The 18,387-nt window shown below is 42.8% G+C and overlaps 1 protein-coding gene across 5 annotated transcripts in view; it reads left to right on the forward strand.

Annotated features, from left to right (window-relative positions):
* Nucleotides 1-18,387, forward strand: part of dtx1 (deltex 1, E3 ubiquitin ligase) — a 54,627-nt gene continuing 36,240 nt past the window's right edge. The window contains exons 1-3 of one of the 5 annotated variants that reach the window (XM_044110846.1): nucleotides 9-440; nucleotides 554-609; nucleotides 1,092-1,673. In XM_044110846.1, coding sequence (XP_043966781.1) covers nucleotides 1,415-1,673 — 259 coding nt within the window. In that variant the 5' untranslated portion in view covers nucleotides 9-440; nucleotides 554-609; nucleotides 1,092-1,414. Of the gene's footprint in view, nucleotides 610-1,091; nucleotides 1,674-18,387 lie in introns of all 5 variants that reach the window. The other 4 variants (XM_044110849.1, XM_044110848.1, XM_044110845.1 and 1 more) reach the window with 4 other exon arrangements.

Consider the following 18,387-nt stretch of genomic DNA (forward strand, 5'->3'; position numbering starts at 1 on the left):
AAAGGTCATGGTGTGTGTGCCCCGTTTATCGTCAGCTCCTCTCCTAAAGGATGCAGAGTTTATTTTGAAACCGGATACCGGAAGTGCCAACTTTTCGTGTTTTCTGTGTATTTGACCAATAGGCTACATTTCTGTCCATGCATACAGGTGTGCACGGCTGCGCATACCGGAGCAGCGTGGGATCGGATGTTTGCGTTAGACTCGTCTGATTGTCAGTGTGACACGGACGGAAAGGAGCCTTCCTCCCCACCAGCGGAGCGGCTTCTGTCTGCAAACCGCGCAACTAGGGCATGCATTCAGTCAGCACACAGCAGCGGCACCGCACCAACAAACCGCTGTGATCTGAGAGCCTCTGCACGGCGACGGCTCGCTCTTTCGTAACGGAGTCGGGGCAGCTTCAGCGTTTGCGGGACAATTTCGAGCTTTGAGTATAGGAACAGGTCTGTGGAAAGGCAGGCGTGTGTCGGAGGGTTTGCATCCCCTCTTTTTGTTGTTGTTGTTTTTTTTAACCCCCTGCGTATTGCTCTCTGGTTTTCATCCCGGATCCCGCAAGATGCAGCCTCTTACCTGACAGATCTGTGGCACCACAGCTGCTGCTGCTGCCTACAGGTCTGTATCTGTAACATCTCTTTTGAGGCATTTTCTCTGACTAGTTTTAACAGTTAATCTGGAGATCGCATGTGCTATTTTGTTTTTTTTTTCTGCTTCAGAGCAGACAGATCTGTCTCTGTAAGATACCATCTAGATAATCTGATAATAGCTGGCTCTATTTTTTTTTTTTTTTTTTTTTTTTTTTTTTTTGCTGTGTTTGCACACTGCCCATCTATACATCTGATGGCAGATATTTTGCTGCTGCTGCTGACACAGCTCCCATGCAGACTCGCTCAGTTTTCATAGATTTTGAAAGAAATCCGGATCGCCAACAGGATCAGAGCTGCAGCGTCCAGCGCAGATTTAGATGTGCGCCCTTTCCTGCAGAAACAGTAGCTGAAACTGATTTGGGACATCTCTTTATTGGTGGATTTATTTATTTATTTATTTATTGCCACTTGTCATTTGTTTAGTGAATGTTTTCTGTCTACCTGCTGTAGCTCTCCTGTGGTCATCATCATCAGAGATCTGTCACTTCAAACAGGACAAGACAGACTTCGGCTCATCATCGAAAGTGGCCCCTGTCAAGAGAGGAACCTGCTGAAGATGACTTCATCCGAGCCGATTGCCTGAAAAGCAGCATGAGATAACTGAGGACTATCACGCAAACTGCTGATTCGAGCTATTTTCTCTTTTGAGGGATGACGATGTTCCTGTGTGTGAGCTGACTGACCGGGGGGCGTTAAGAGGGCTGGGGGTTGCTGTGGTGTTCAACCACGGGGACACAGCCCAGCAGCTCAGACCCAGACACCGCCGGAGAAAGATGGCTCGCCCCGGGTCGGGGCTGCTGGTGCCCATGAATGGCGTGGGGTACCCGCCTCAGAACCTGGCCAGGGTGGTCGTCTGGGAGTGGCTGAACGAGCATGGGCGCTGGAGGCCGTACAACGCGGCGGTGTGCCACCACATCGAGAACGTACTGAAGGGGGACGCCAGGGGAAGCGTGGTTCTTGGGCAGGTGGATGCCCAGCTCTCCCCTTACATCATCGACCTGCAGTCTATGCACCAGTTTCGGCAGGACACAGGTAAGAGGCAGGAGACCCTGGGCAGAGATGACTTAGCTGCTGGTTTCCAGGAGAGTGGAGGCACTACAGGGGAAATGTATTATTGCCCCTTGCAGACTTTTTGTGTTGTTTTTTGTGTGTGTGTCTTTCAGTAAACTAAGACAACGATAACCTGAGTAAATATGGATCAGTATTCACATAGTGATTTAATTTAGCAGCTGGTAAATGCTATCCAAACCAAAAGTGAATAAGTAATATCCTCTCAAACCTAATTACAGCCTGTGCCGTCCTGCTTGGTGGCAACAACTGCTGCCAAGCGTTTGTGATAACTGGTTTTTCATGTCGTAATTCAGCCACGTTGGAGAGATTTAGAGCAATGAGGGGAGATCTCAGTCAGATTTATGTCTGGATTTCAACTAGACTTCTCCAAAATTCTTCACTTCTCTTTTTTGTTTTTTGTTTTTGAGCGAGTCGGAGGTGGACTTGCTGCTGTCTGTGGTTTGGATCTTTTCTCTGCTGCATCATCACCGAAGTGTGTTTGAGCTTAATGTCACAAAGCGGTTGCTAAACATTTTCCTGTGGGATTTTCTGGCAGAGAACACACACACACCTTCCAAACAGTTCCACTTTTGTTCTGGTGAATCCATGATATATTTTTGGGGGATCATCTAAATGTTTTAAGGTAAATGTGAGATGAAGCTTTTTGTTCCTTTTGGTCATCTGTGGTTTTCACATTAGAAAGCAAAAAAAATTTTTTTGACTCTTTTTTGCTCTTGGAAGCGAAAACAGAAGAAGTATTCGTATGTAGGCAAATAATTTTCACAGCACTTTCAGACCACCACTCTACCATCCTGTTAATACTTTGCTATGGCTGCTATATTAATATTTTGTGTCATTCATTTGCTGAGGCTGGTGAATGTAAGATGCAGAACTGAGAAGCAAACAGAAGAAAAATCACTAATGTGCTTCAAGTGAAATTACAATGTTTTGTTTTTTATTTTTATTTTATTTTTATGTTGACTCGTCATCATCCAGCAGTTTGAATGCCATGACCTTGACTAAGGTCAACAGGAGTGAGCACTGTTTAGTCAGTGCCTTTCTGTTCACTCTCCTTTCAAAGAAAACGATTCCTCTTGCGAATGTGTCACAGGTCAGTTTTTACTTCTTCACAAGGTGACAAGAGGTGCAGGATGACCCCAGGACTGATTTCATCTGATGTAAACATAACCACAATAGTTTTTTGTTTTTTTCCCCCATTTTCATATGAAACCTAACGGTGATCTAAGCAGGTGATGAAGGAAGGAATATGTTCACCTTTAATGGCCTTCCGGTGGGAAACTAGTGCTGGAGAAAAGGAACATGTAAAACATTTCCAGTCAGAATAACGGCCTGTTGTAATAGTTAAAAGCAAAAACATTATAGCACTGTAAGTGAAGACTTTTTTTCAGTTTACACAACCTAAGTGCACTGCCTCCTACCTCCATTTCTGATGTAAATAATCATTCACTTCTATATAAAATAGAAGTTTCTGAGACTGGAGGTGTCTTTATATGCTAAAAGTTTGAGTTGGTTCCCTTTTTGCACCAGCAGTTAGCTTCTGCCTCGAGGCCCAATTCATCTGCTTTCGTACAAAATGCGGATGAAAAGAGAGTTTGCTAAAGCAAGTCTCATAATAACTGCTTCAAACCTTTTAGCAGAGCCTTCCTTAAAAAATAAAAAAAATAATCAAAATGGCAGAGTTCACGATTTCTGTTCAGTAATCCAAACTTTCGTGTTTCATTTGTAGGCCTAAATGTTTCTGATCAGCTATACATCAAGATGGCCACCAAATGAGCTTTATATCTGAAGCTTTATTGGGAGCAGTCGTCACATCTGCGACAAAAAAGCAACCACCTAAACACATTTCATAATTTTCTGTCATATGCTGTGGGTTTCTTGCTCTTCTTCTGTTTTTTTTTTTTTTTTTTTTGTTCTCGTAGACATTATGCAACATGAAAGTGTCACGTGGCTCACAGACGTACACATGGGATCTGCAGAAGGTGACCCCGCAGTGCATGGAACTGCTCTGTGTCACCTTTAATGGGTTTGCTGTGGTTAATTTGCGAGTGCATTATTATATTAGAGTGCAGACGGAACAGAAGCACGGCTCTAATTCGGTAAGGGCTCTGCCTCATTGAATTAGATCCATCTGAAGTTTTTCTGAGATGTGTGTGTGGCTGGTAACTGTCCGCTTTTACAAGCAAACATTCACTAAACACAGATTATTTTTCTCCGGTTTGATTTTATTAGATGAGCAAATGTTCTGTTTTTTTTTTTTTCTTTCCAGGTTTTGTGAAAAAAAAAAAAGGTTTATGCAGTTGCTGGTGATTATATAGTGCCATTCGAAAGTATTCATACCCCTTGAACTGAAAATATCTGATGTGAATTTGTATTCAATCAAACCATCTCCACCATGAAACACGGCGCTGGACGCATCATCCTGTGGGGATGCTTTTATTCAGGAGGGACAGGGTAGTTAAGCTGGAGTCGGTGGCGTAGTTGAATGGAGGTAAGCGAGGCAACCTTAGAGGAAAAAAGACTCGGATGGAGGTCTGCCTTCCAGTAGGTCATCAGCCGCACAGCCAGAGCTAATATGGAATCCTTTAATCAAATTGCATTAATGTGTTTGAATAGATCAGCCCTAAATCTAATTTAGAACTTGTGACCAGACTTGAAAACTGATGTTCACAGAAGTTCGCTGTCCACTGAGACAGAGCGCTAATCGCAGGGAAATGTTGCTTTTTTGACAATTTACTCAAAGGGACTGAACACAAATACCAAAAGCTAAGTCCTTTATTAGTTAAAGGCATAGAAAAACAATGTACATTTCGCAATTATGCCCTAATATGTTGCTCTAGTGCGCACAATCCCTCTTCCACTGAAGGGGTATGAAAACCTTTTTAAGGCGCCTTGCATTTTGTAGAATTAGTTACGGAAGAAACGGGGAGTCATAGTAAATAACGGCTTATTTCAGTTCCATTTGAATAAAACACGTAAAATAACGGCTTATTTCAGTTCCATTTGAATAAAACACGTGGAAACGAGCGCAACTGCTTTTCTTCACATCCCTGGAATGCTCTACGAAGATGTCAGGCTTAGTTTCTGATCCTCCTTGTTGGCATTGCCCCCTTGCACAGCCTCGAGTTTGACTGGCTGCTAGATGAGCCAGTAAACACTCTGTCAGCCATTACCGCAGAGCAAGAGCTGGGCCTGACGTTTATCTCGTCTCCCAGTGGCGTTCGGAGCGCTGTCTTCACCTCTGTCTGGGATCAACCTGTCACGCCGCAGCCTGACGACAATCCTCCGAACTCTCACCTCCCTGCTCCTAAATGCGCCCAACCTCCAGCCAGGACATCGTCTTTGACGCACCGTGAGCTTGTCAAACATGGTGTTCGACGCATGCTGTCGGGAAATCCCATTCACCAGGGCAGTTCTCTGTTCTCTCATCCTCTGTGGCCAGTTTTAGCAGGAAATGGGAGTCAAATTTACTTGTGTGGCGCAATTGGGCAACGAGGCGGTTCAACGTGTTCTCCATCATAAAATAACACTACGAAACAAGCAATAAACATTACATTTTGTCAAATGTCATCATCAAAATCATCAAGCAAATACACATCAAATATTTTGATCAATGTTCTTCTTACTTCCACTCACAGGCAACTCTAAACATGCGAGTTTTTAGTCCTAGATTTAAACGAAGTCAGTGTGCCGGCTGTCTTGCAGGTTTCTGGAAGTTTACTTCAGAATTGAGGAGCATAGAAGCTAAATGCTGCTTGTTTGGTTCTGGTTCTGGGGAAGCAAAGCAAAGCAGAACCAAAAGATCTGAGTGGTCTGCAATGTTGACACAACATCCATCCATTTTCTGTACACCCTTGTCCCTAGTGGGGTCAGGATGGCTGCTGGTGGCTATCTCCAGCAGGACATTTCGGGAGAGAGGCGGCGTCCACCCTGGACAGGTCTGCAATCCATTGGAAGGTTGACACAACAACAAATGATTAATATATTTTGGGTCAGTGATTTATCTGTCTTCCTGGTTTTAGTCAGAACATGAGCAGCAGCATTCTGGAGGAGCCAGCTGTCTGATTTTTTTTGTTTTTAGGCAGACCTGTGAAGACACGACTAAAGATAAATGCATGGATGAGTTTCTCTACATCTTGCTGGGACATTAGTCCTCTAATCTTGGAAATGTTCTTCAGGTGATAAGAGGCTGATTTTGTAGCTGCCTTTATGTGGCTCTGAATGTTAAGGTCAGAGTCCGTCACTTCACCCACATTTCAGACCTGATCACTAGCTTAGCTGTAATAACTGGAGCTGCGGGCCGACTCTTTAGGTCCAAAGATAATGATTTGAGTTTTGTTTCTGTTCAGCTGGAAAAAGTTATCAGAGAATTCTGCCGTCCATGAATGAGAAAGGAAAGTTTCTCGTCTGCGTGTGTGTGTGTGTGTGCTGTTCCATGCTGTTTGTGCCCCGTCCCAGTGAGCTGTGCGGGGTGTGTGGGTTTGGGAGGATCTCCCTGTGGGCAGCAACCAGGCCGACTTACTCCGACTAATGAGACTGCAGGTTTAGTTTTCAGTGCGCTCCCTGTAATCGGAGCGTCATGGCGACGGCGCTGGCACCGCAGATGATGCTGCAGGGTGCCTCTTTTCGGCTGGCAGTCCAAAAAACATGTTTACTTAATTTGCAGCGGGATGAATCACGGCACGGGAACCTCGGTGAGGCCGGCCCTCCGCGTGTGAAGGCAAAGGCGACGACTGGCTGCCGGCCAATCGGGATTGATCTGTTCTCCTCCCCAGATGCACGGCTGAAAATCTGAACACTGCTTCGGACAGATCCCCTTGCACTACAGCGCTCCCTGGGTGAAACAGACAGACCCGTCTGCCGTCATACACCAACGCTCCCGGCCTGTCAGACGGACGTTACGCTGATTGATTCTGCTGCCTGGCTTTTAAGCTCTCACATCTTCAATATTTTCCGTTTTTATGACGAGGGGTATGAGGCGCAGATCAGCTCATCTGCATTCATGTGTGTGGGTGTGTGTCGCTTGTTGTGACCTTTTTTCTTGCCGAATAGAAATTTGCTTTGTGGGACGCAGAAATTGAAATGCAGCACGTGTCGACCGTGGATGATCTTTCCCACCGACATTGTGCAAATTGAATTTATATCCTGATTATTTGCTCGGGTGGCTTCCCCACGAGTTTAAGTCAGCAATCAAGTTTGATATTTGCCAATCATAGGGTGACTGAAATGTTAATTTCCAAGTAAACTATGAAATAAAATTCACCATCGAATAAAATGCACGGGACCTTGCAAACGTATATATGTGTCAGAGGTTTTCTTCACATTTTGCCACATTACAACCACAAACTTGGCATAATTTTTTGGGGGGGACCAGCAAAGAAGAAGAGAGCTGAGAAGTTGAATAGAAACTACACCAGTGGTGTCCAAACTTTTTGTCAAATTGTCAGCTCAAAAGTACTTGTGGGTCAAAAAAAAATCTAATTCTCAAAAACTAAAATCAACAAAAATGTGGCCCCGGGCCCCACTTTGAACAGCCCTTGATCTAAAGCCTTCTTTTAAACCTCTGGCTCACAATAAATCCCAATCTAATATGTTGAGGTTTGTGGTGGCAACGTGACAAAATCTGACAGCGTTTCTGCATGTCAGCATGTGTGCTGTATCTCTTTGCCGGGTATCTGAGGCCTCTGCAGTGTCACTGTGCACAAGAAGGCCCATGTGTGTCTCAAAGATAAACCTCCATCAGCCGCTGATGGCTGCTGTGCTGCCACACCGAGGCTCTGTTTGTTTTGGTCGCAGAGGCTCCATAGCCTCCTCTCGTCTGGCTCATTACCTACAACTAACTGCCCTCTCTCTGGCTAATTACTGAGCGCAAGCAGCAGAAGACAAAGACGTCATTAGGGGTTACGGGCTGGTCGGGGGATTCAGTGCTGCTACCTGTGCACTGAAAAGGCTGCATATTGTTGAGAAAGAGCGGTGAATTTCTCCTTTCTCTCTCTTTCTCTCCGTCCTTTGTTGCTCAGTATGGAGTATGTGTGGGAACAGTTTCGGTGGTCTGTGGGAGGAAGCTGTGAAAAGGATTCCTGCAATGTACGTGAAAAAGGTCAGGTGGCGTGCACGCCAGCTCTGACTGTGAAATTTCCATCTGCATGAGAAGAAAGCGAAACCGAGTCGGGAGTGGAGCCTATAGACTTTAAAGTCTGCGCTTTGTGTGCGGAGAGATGTGAGGAAGCCGGCTAGAAATAGAAACGGAGCGTTTGTCGTTGGGTGTGATTGTGGTGCGTTTGCCGTTGCTTTCAAATGGTTTCCCGCTGAGTGTATGCACCAGCGTTGCTGTGATGTTGGCTGGCGCAGTGTGTTTGGTACGCTACTCTGATTACAGTAAGAAGCATCACTGTGTCGACAGTCATTCAGTGACGGACGCATTTACTGACACCGTTGACTATTCATACTTCATCGGTGTCCAGAAACGTCTAATCATCTTGAGTTATTTCATTACACCAGAAGGTTCCCCCGGTTTGAAAATATAGAGATGTACCAACCAGAATTTCCTGGCCAGTATCATTTTCTGTTTTCTTTTCATTTATTTATTTATTTTTAAGTCTCAGCTGCCAATTCTAAATTTGACGAATGCATTTTTTAATTAAGCACTGAAAGGCATAATGGAGCAACATCTGCTACATTTTCTGCGATAGATTGTAGTTGTGAATTAAACAGGAAATAAAGAAATTACAAGGTTCTTCCAATGTATCCGTCAAAGCACATCACTGATTTTTATGTGATTTTTGCTCAATTAAAAAAAAAAAAAAAGTCCATTGGGGAACTTGCTACGACTGGGCAATGAATTGATTTGATCAGTTAATCAGATTTTCTGTTTTTGAAGACTTATTTCTTAGATTGTTGTTTCCACCAATGCACTTCTTGGATTTCTAAAGTTCAGAGTGGTAGCAGTCTGACCAAGAACTGCCATCTTGTTTTACAGCTTCTATTTTTTCAACTTTGAATTCATTCGCTCAAGTGTTTTTTTTTTGTTTTGTTTTTGTTTTGTCTTTTTTTTTTCTTAAGTGAAAACGGTGATTAAAATCAGATTTGGTGTATAAAAAAGTAAGAACTGTTGTTTTAAAAACACATCAACCAGCCCTAATACCTGCTGTTGTTTGGTGTGTTTATGCCAAACAGAAAATTGTGGGAGTTCATAGTTTTTGACACATTGGTTTGTTGATTATCAGTCGGAGTAAGTTCTAATTATCGGTCCTGATTTTAGGTCTAAAAATATTATCAGGATTTTACAATCAATTCTTTCAAATGTTTCTTGCAATACGGTTTCTTGCTATGTGTACAGCCATTGCAATAAGTACCACAAAATATTACTAATAGTACAGTTAAATTGTGATTTGTCAGAAAGACGTTTTTAGCGGGATCCGGAGCCGGGGCGGCGCTGAGGTGTCGCCCTCCTCGGGGGTCCGTTAGGCCCGAAGCAGCTGGCTGGATTCCAGTTGGATGTCTGCAGGAAAAGGGAGATGGAGGGAGGAACCGGCAGAGGTGTGGAGTGAAGAGGAACACAGGGAGAGGTGGAACGGCTTCCTGATGGGAAGTGACAGATTGGAGGAAGAGAATGAATCACAGGAAGCTGCTTGAGTGTTGTTGCTGTGAAACATCCACTTAAGCCTAATGGTTTCCTATTTAATTTTATTATAAACAAGCCTTATTTATTGATATTTGTTGCTGACTATCTGATTAAGCATTTCTTTTGGTGAGCGTGATGGTGGGAGGCTGATGGCTGCCACAAACACCGGCATGATGCTGCACAGGACTCTGAAATGAACTGGAGGCTCCAGTATTTCTATGTTTCAGTCACATATTTTACTGTTTGTTTTGTTTTTTTTGGTAGCTAAGATAAATAAAACCATCTAAAACTTGCAAAATATATTGTTAATTATATATTGTATTAATTACTGGGTACAGTATTATGATTCCGGACCATTTTGGGACTTTCAGGAATGATCAGTCAAACGTTCAAAACACAAAATGCATTAAAAAAAGACAACTTTGTCAGAGAACGGTTTGTAAAACCAACAAATGAAGCAGAACCGTTGCGTATTGTTCTGGGTATGCTGCTACGAACAGAACAAAAAACATTCTTTTTTATTTTTTACACTTTTTACTAGCATTCAAATTGTGATATGACGAGAATAACCCGAGTAAATGCAGTAATAAAACAACAACGATAAAGCAGAGAAGCAACCTTTTCAACTTTGATTTCACGTTTTTGGAAAGCTTAGTTTAATTTCACTAGCCACACCCAGGTCTGAATACTCCCAAATCTGTATAATCATTAACCCACCTGACAACATGAAGTAGGATAAATGATCTCAAAAGCAACGCATCGTACCAAATAAAATTCAAGAACAGACAAGAAACAAAGTACTTGACTTTTATAGTAACAAACGCTATACACAAATGAAAACGTGGAACGGTGATAAACCTTCCCAAGAGTGGCCCATCTACCTAAACTACGGCAGGATTGCCATGACAACAGTGAGATTGCCAAGTACCCAGAAAACATCCAAAGCAATGCTGAACATATTTGCCCCAATTAAGCAAGTTCGAAAGCAAAAATCACTGCTAGAAAAAAAAACTACACAAATCTCAATGTCAGATTTACTAAACAACACCATGGTGAACCCTCTAGAAATTTAGAAGCACATTTTGTGGAATATTTTGGAGAAAAGTTTTATTTTTTATTTATTTATTTTCTGCACACCCACACCGATACCACACCGCACATCTGGTTTAAAGTTCACACAGGATTCCAGTGAAAGCTCATCATGCTCAGCATAAACACGGTGGCGGCAGTGTGATGGTCTGTGGCTACAAAACAACGGAGACGGTCCGCACCTCAGCTGTGTGCTTAAACAGGCTGCTTTGTGTGCTAACAAATGAAATCCTTGTTGGGGGAAACGTATTTTGTATTGGGTCAGGATATCTTTTATGTTGAAATTTGTCTTAATTTGAAACAGCTTACAAAAAAGCTAATCAGAACGAAATTCCGGTTCTCCTCCGTCGAACTGTGATCAATAATCCCCGCAGCTTTGATTTAAAGCATCAGGCAGACGGTTGTTGAGTTTGAAGCCAGCCTGATTTCCAGCCCTCTTTGGTTCTGTTTCTCACTCCGCATCTTTGTTGCTTTATTCTGATGAGTTTAGTGTCTGCAGCCTCTGGCTTCGGTCGTGGAATCGTTTCCTCACGTCACGTTTGAACTCGTAATCCAGCAAGTCGGCACTTTCAACATCTAAAGTGGATATCTTACTTTTCCATCAAGGTGGCGGTTTTAAAGCTGCTCTCACCCCCCCTGTTCCCTTATCAGGCTTGTCTGTCTGGGAGGTCGCTCAGATCAGAGCTCGGCAGTCTGACTCGGCCCGGTGCTGCCAGAAAGCGAGGATTATCAAAGGCATTATCAAAGCATTGTCTGTGTAAACTCCGCTTCATCTCCTGCTTCTGTTTATTGGGTGACTCCTTGTTGAACAAATGCGCGTCGAGCCTCCGTCCTAAAGTATCCTCGCGCTCATGTAAATCACTCCTCTAAAGATCGCCTCGTGCAGGTCGGAACAGCTTTTGCATAATGTGATTAAATGTAGAGAGCATAAAACCATCTGAATGAATGATGGTAAATAGTAAATCATTTTGTATCGGTTGTCTTCTATTTTTAAGTCCTACATGTATAGCTCTCCTTTTGTTTTGAATGTCATGAACATTTGCTTCCTTTTGAAAGACATTTATGTTGAATGGCCACTTTGTTGTGTTGCTGGACTGTTCTCACTGCTCTAACACTGTATAAAAATTAGGGTGTTTCCACAACTAATAGTCTGGCAGAATCGGTTCTAAATTTGTGACAGTTTCAGCTGGTGTAGTTCACTTTCAAACTGCTCTGTGTCAAACGATTCAAAGTCTCTGAGAAACCAGTGTACCCTCGGCCCCTGGCGGCACCACACCAAGAACCACTCAAGGAAACGACATGAAAAACCTCCGAACAAGACACCGAGCGCCACTTCCTTCTTCACAAAATGACAACAAAAGTGGAGCAGCGTCAGATTTTAGCGGTTGTGGGATTTCTCTTTAGTCTTTGGTAAAAGACTCAAAGACATTTCTCCCTGCTGGCACTGGACCTGCACTTTTGTTTGGGTTGTATTTAACCAGAATGCCCTGCGACATAGTCCACTTCCACTTCGCCAAACGAACCGGACTTTCTAAACAAAAGGTCCAGATTTCAATTAAAGTGGGGCTGAACTGGGTTGGTATGAATGCCCCAATTAACCAGTCGACCAGAAACGTTACTTGGGGATTATGATTTAATGTTCATCTAGCAATAATTGTTATTTATGCAATAATAATTCAGATCATTTCGAACATCCTTTCCTAAAAAGCTCCCAATACCATGCTAAGTATCGGTTGCTCCTGTATCCAAAACCATTTGGATCTGCATATCTGGCTGCAAAGTTTTCCTTCCCACCGCAAGGTCAAAAGCTGTTTGGAGCGATGACAAAAAGAGGGAGAATATTTGTGGCAAAGCGTGGCTCTGGCCCTACAAGCAATATCACTTATTTTGATTGTGTGCTGCCTGAGCAGTTGGTGGAATATCAATGCGAGGCGCTCCCCGCCCTCCTCTCCTCCGTTCTCTGCGTCACCTGTAAGTACTTCTAAATCACGGTTCTTGGTACGAGGCCAAACCCGGCAAGCAGCAGGAGTGTCCTGCAGTAACTTGTGAGAGGAGGAAGTGTGCCAGGTGGTGCTGGCAGCCCGCATCCACTTCTCCTTCTCGGAGGAGCTGCTCGGATGCCGTCGCATGTCTGGAAATGTGTCCGGGGTTTATACCTGCGGGCCGTCGTGATTCCACGCCGTTTGCCTCCGGTTATGTGCTTTGCATCAGTGCATTTCAGTCAGAGAGGCGTTTGACAGGTGAAAGAATGTGAGCGTTGTCGTTGCAAAGTCTTGCAGGTGTTGATTCATGTCAAAGTCCCATCGATTTTTTTTTTATGACTGATTGGTTTCAGTGTGGGAAAGACCATAGCAGCGTTTTTTATCTTGATTGAAAATGTGACAAGTGATTAATAAACAAAACTCAAACATAAAGCAATGAATAATCAAAATGTAAAAAAATAAATAAGTAAAAATAGACATATCGCATCTAGATTGAAGTTTTAAAATCCACTGGCGGAAGAATTTTGCATGCATCCAATAATAATAATAATAAGCCTTCACAGCGATTCACTGCTCGGGCCGAATTATAAAACTGTAAGGAGTCTTTATTGGGAATAAGTCATGTAGAGGTGGAAGTTGGTATTATTTCAATATAAAATACTCCAAAAGCTGCAGTTAAAATGAGAAACTTGACGAACCGGCCAAGTCAACATGAGCTGCACAGGAAGTAGGGAAAAGCCCAAGAAGCAGATTAAGCTTCATATCACTGTGTGAGTTGTTGTTGTTATGCAGGATTTAGCTAATGTACATCATCAGTTAGGATGGCTGACACTGTAAAACAGCAGCCTTTATGTGTATTTCCTGAAGTTTGCAATTCTCAGATTTCCAAAAAGGCTGCCGACATTTTTACTCCAGGATGTTGAAAAACAGACAGAAATGGAAATCTCATAAGGCTTAAAAAAAAACCAAACATGGCATTCCCCTCTGGCTGGCATTAGCATGGTGCATTTACTGATACAGAGAAACATTTTCAGAGTCAAAAGTTTACAAAGACTGAGATTACTACGCCTTGAGTCACCTTGGTAAATCCCCGACAATGATGATGATGATGATGATGTCATGGTTTTGTAAGCTTCTGACAGGTTGAAGCACACACACAAATCAGAGACATTTTAACATGAGTTAAATGTTTTAATACAATACCTCAAACACAATGCTTCTTTATGAGACAAGATATCAGGCGGGGAACTTTGGCCCTCTGTAGGGCCGGATTGTGCATCTCCTTAAGGTTAAATATTCATCTGCTCAATACAAGCATGAACACCATGCCAACCCCTCATATTGTTCAAAAATCTCTGTTGTAAATAAAGTGACTTCACTGTGTCGTTACAATTACGACTAAATGTCCTTCCTCTGGGAGCTGCGCAGGGTTTATTCTTCCTGTTGCACCCTCTTATCCAGCAGCAAGAAGGAAAGTAAATATTATATATATATATATATATATATATATATATATATATATATATATATATATATATATATATATATATATATATATATATATATATATATAAAATTTTAGATTCAGTTTTCTTTTTTTCCACATCTCTGAGTTTAATACTAATTAAATGAGTTGACCCTTATCTCCTCTGGAGTAATAACACATTCTAAGAATGTCATAAATGATTCATTAATCATAGGTCCTTTTGAATTATGCATATTTCTTCCAGCTGTTGGGAACCCGAGGGCATGAAATCGTCTCATTGAAGTGAACCCTTTTCAGCGATATCTGTACAATGAGAAGAAAACCATCTTTCTGGCTCAGCTGTAACACTCCGCTGTTAATATTTCAGTGACTTCCGCTTCCTCCTTTGCCAAATCAGCACAATCGATAACTTTTGAATCGTTTATACCAGAAGCGAGGCGGGCTCCATTTGTCGAAACCCCTAACAGTGTAGAGGTAATCTTTGGAGCCTTATTCGTGCTTTTAGCCCTTAAATGGCAAAGATTTGACCTCAACCACAACCGGCCTCTTACGTTAACCGTCTACTCCTTATATACGGAGGGATTAAAGATGAACTGTGCGACGCAGAAATATAGAGGAGCACTTAGGACGAGCACTCGATATGTAGTTTAAAGTCTGAATGCTGCACACATGTGATTAAAGTTGCGAGTCCATGGGGGAAAGGTACCAGACCTGATTTTTGAATAATAATTTTTAAAAAAACATCCTTGAGAAAGAGCAGCACAGTTGAGGTGAAATTGTTGAACACATCACCACTTTGTGCGGGTGAAGCACTTTGACGGCCTCTCAACGCTCTCGCACCATGTCCACTTTAGCGCTGATCAGAGCCGACCACTGTCGTCTGGCACAGGGACAGCTTGTGCTAATGTGGCCAGACGTTTCCTCTGATAAGGCCTGAGCGCGTCTGACAGCCGCGAAGTGGGTTATGAAAGCCCATCTCGGCAAACACATTCGCTGCGTGTTGTTCATTTGGATGAGTCACACTCGCTTTCAGTAGTTCCAGGTTTTTTTTGTTGTTGTTTTTTTTAATGGGTGATTTGTTGGAAGTGATTGTTGTTTTGCGGGAGGGGGGACAAGCCACCCACTTTACATATTTTGTGAGCAATGAGTGTTGAGTAGGCCACCCAATAGACCTGTGTGTGGTTGTGCGAACAAAGCAGTGAGTCAGAAATCTGTGACGTCCAAAGAGATGAGGTGGTTCTTCCTCTTTTTTTTTTTTCTTTTTTGTAAAACCTCATTTTGTGCCAAATTGTTTTTAAACTGAGTCGTGTGGCGACCAGTGTTGCATGCGTCACGTGGCCGAGGTCATTCGATGGAGAACAACGTGACCTTTTTTCTCCAAGTCCCTCCTCGTGCGAGTCGGCCCATCAGTCAGGTTCCGGCTGAGCAGACGGTGGAGTCTGTTGCCGCGGTGCGACGCCTGGCATGAATAATGGCGCCGTTGCCGTGGAATACATCACCGTGTAACGGCGTGGGGAGTAAAAGTCTGACCCGTCACTTTTTCCTGCTAAATGGAGGGATTAGCGTTGCTGTTGGCGATGTGAGGTCAGATGGCCTCGTCTCAATATTCACTTGACTGCATCAGGCGAGATTCAGTCAATTGGAAGGCTCTGGAATCTCAATTTATCACATTCAAATCATTTTTTTTAAAACAAATAGTGATGTTTGACAGTAATTAAATCAACTACTAAAGTATTAAGGAACAATAAATAAATATTAATTATTATTTTTGCAGTAGACCTGTGTCAGCACTGCTGTCGCTAATATCAGCTCTAATGTCTCGTGTTGAGGCACATTTTGCACGACTGGCAATAAACCTTGAGGTACATGAACACAGACTGAGAGAGGTCTGTCTCAGTCTGCTTTTCAAGGTTCAAATTTCTGCTTTTAGCGACACGGTGATTTTGCTTTGGTCTCTTGTGAAAATATCTCCACATTAGCTAAGTGGCTCGGAGGTTTAAAATTGCTCGTTCTTTGGTCGTCTGCCTCAAGAAGTGGTCACATCTTCTTCTGTTTCTCCATAAAAAAAAAAATCTTCATTTAAAACAACATTTATAAAATTTTCTCCATATATATCCTAATTTTACGTATTTGTGTTGCTTCATCGACTCGGGTGTCGATGAAGCAGCTATTTCGTTTTCAGTCGTTTTTAAACTCGGATTAGTTCTGCTTCTCTCCCAGCAGTCTGGCTGCGTGTGTTTGAGTTATTTGAAACATTTTTCAAAAGGACTTTCATGTTTTTATTCAATCTGCTCTCCGGTAATACTTGGCTTCACTGTTGAACCGATGCCTGTATGAAATATTTAGCTGTTGCTCAGGCACAAGAGCTCTTCTGTGGGAGTTGTCAGTAAATGATTATTAATACAGAAGGTAAGCAGGTGAAGAGACTATTTTCAACAGGGACGCTCCCTCTAAAACCCCTCCGTCCTCATTGGCTCGGTGTTTTCCGGTTAGCTACGTTGCATGTGTTTGCTTGAAAAATTAACGGAGTTGGATTTCGCTTTCCTTGCGAAATTGCGTCTCCTGCTAACAAGAAATCTTATTCACCGGAGACCTGTCAGCTCTCTCTGCTTGTGCTGCCATGTTATGTGACGCCAAAGCTGCAGGTTTAGTGTGAAGCAAATGGTGCCTGAGTTGTCCCTCTATCTTTTTATGTTTTTGTTCCTTTTTTTTTTTTTGTCCCAACAACTCGACTGCACTGACGAGGTGCAGTTGAGTTGAAGCGGCGCGAAAGGGAAGCAGCTTTGTGTCAAAGTTCAACGTAACGCTGCTCGCCTCTTTGCTCATGCCCTCAGCTGCAGGTCGCCACAAGTGAGTGAGCCGAGGGACGGCCACAACAATAAGGTTGTCTCAGCGCCTGCTGCAGTGCGGAAGCTGGCAGGTGGACAGGCCTCTAACTTAATTTTCTGAAGTTTTTTTTTTTTTTTTTCTTTCTTACCCACTCTGTCTTCTTTTGTGTAACGTCAGTAAGTGCAAACGCTGCACAAGTATGCTGGAACTGGCCAGCTCCCCTCACCTTGCCAGGCTTTGGGAAAGCTGGAGGGGCTGGGGAAGAGGAGGACGGTTGCAGTGGGAGTCGGTTTGCTTTTCTTGACCACTTTGTCTTTCTTGCAGGCGAAACTGTAAGTTGGGCAATTTCTTTTTTTCTTTCTTTCTTTTTTTACTGCAGCGTTTACTTTTCAAGAAGTTGCTACCTCCACCACCGCACTCCTTGCTTCTTTTGCTTGTCAGCTGATAAGCTCCTCTCATCAGATGCTTTCCACCTTCTCCTCCCCTCCTTTTATTCTTTCTTGTTTTCTGGCCTTATTCCATCTCTGATTCTCCCCTCTCCTCTCTCCCCCACCGTTCCTCTCTTCTTCTTCTTCTTCTTCTTCTTCTTCTTCTTCTTCTTCTCCCCTCCTTTCTCCCTCATCTGCCGACACTTTTGTTCATGCATCACTTTTGCAGACAGAGATGAGGATGCTTCAGGGAATCCAAGTAACTATTCATGACCACAGCCCTTTATGAAGAGGTGCATCCTGGGAAACTAAAAGCAATGAATCAGGACGTGGAAAGAGCTTCGCCTGTTGAGTTTTTGTCTTACTTTTATGAAAGAGGAGCTGAAGAACAGAGATATTAAGATCCAATACTGCTAAAGCTGCTTAATCCCAGCCTATCACGCTGATTAAGATGTTCTCTGATCTCCGCATGTTACCTAACGAGCAGATAAGTCTCTTACTGATCTTTGGGACTTTGATGTACAGGTATGCACCACTTTTTTTTCTTTTTTTTTTTTTACACGGGAGAGAGGGAGATTTCACTTCTAAGGCCTCTGCTTTACATGCATTTCAATAAAAAGAAAAAATCTCCTTTTATCATATTCAGGTAATATCACAACTTTTTTTTTTTTGTTGACAGTTTGAGGCATTTGTATTCAAAGCAACTTCTCCCTCTTTCATCGCTAATGGCCAGCTTGGGTTTATTGTTTGTGAGGGATCCTTTTTACAGAGATGAAAGTCTTTTAAAGATCTTCCCCAGGGAGTTATGTGAAAAACATCAAACTGGCTCTAATTATTTTATGTCTCCCATACTCAAGAATGTATTAGCATATATAAAATTATGAAGGCCGATAATAATAATTCATGGAGTTTGTTTTGTTTGTTTTTCTTTTTTCTGCAGCAACATTTTTGACGCATTTTAGTTCAGGGTTGCAGTGGCTAGATCCTTTCCAGGTGAGTCTGAGGTTGAGCCCTTTGGAAATGTCATCCTTCCCTGGCATGTTTGTCAGATTGCATTGTGTTTTTAGTTTTCTGACACATTTCTTTGGATGCTCTTGTACGTCGGACCCGGTTTATCAGATTTAAATTGATTAGTTCCTTCAGGTTTGCTTTAAATGTTTGTGTCAGTGTTCAACGTGGGTACTGTGGCAAAATGCTTGTTCTTGAAGACACTGGTGATCACATAATTGGTAAGTTACAA

The sequence above is a fragment of the Gambusia affinis genome, linkage group LG03 (genome assembly GCF_019740435.1).
Source record: "Gambusia affinis linkage group LG03, SWU_Gaff_1.0, whole genome shotgun sequence".
Classification (NCBI taxonomy): domain Eukaryota; kingdom Metazoa; phylum Chordata; class Actinopteri; order Cyprinodontiformes; family Poeciliidae; genus Gambusia; species Gambusia affinis.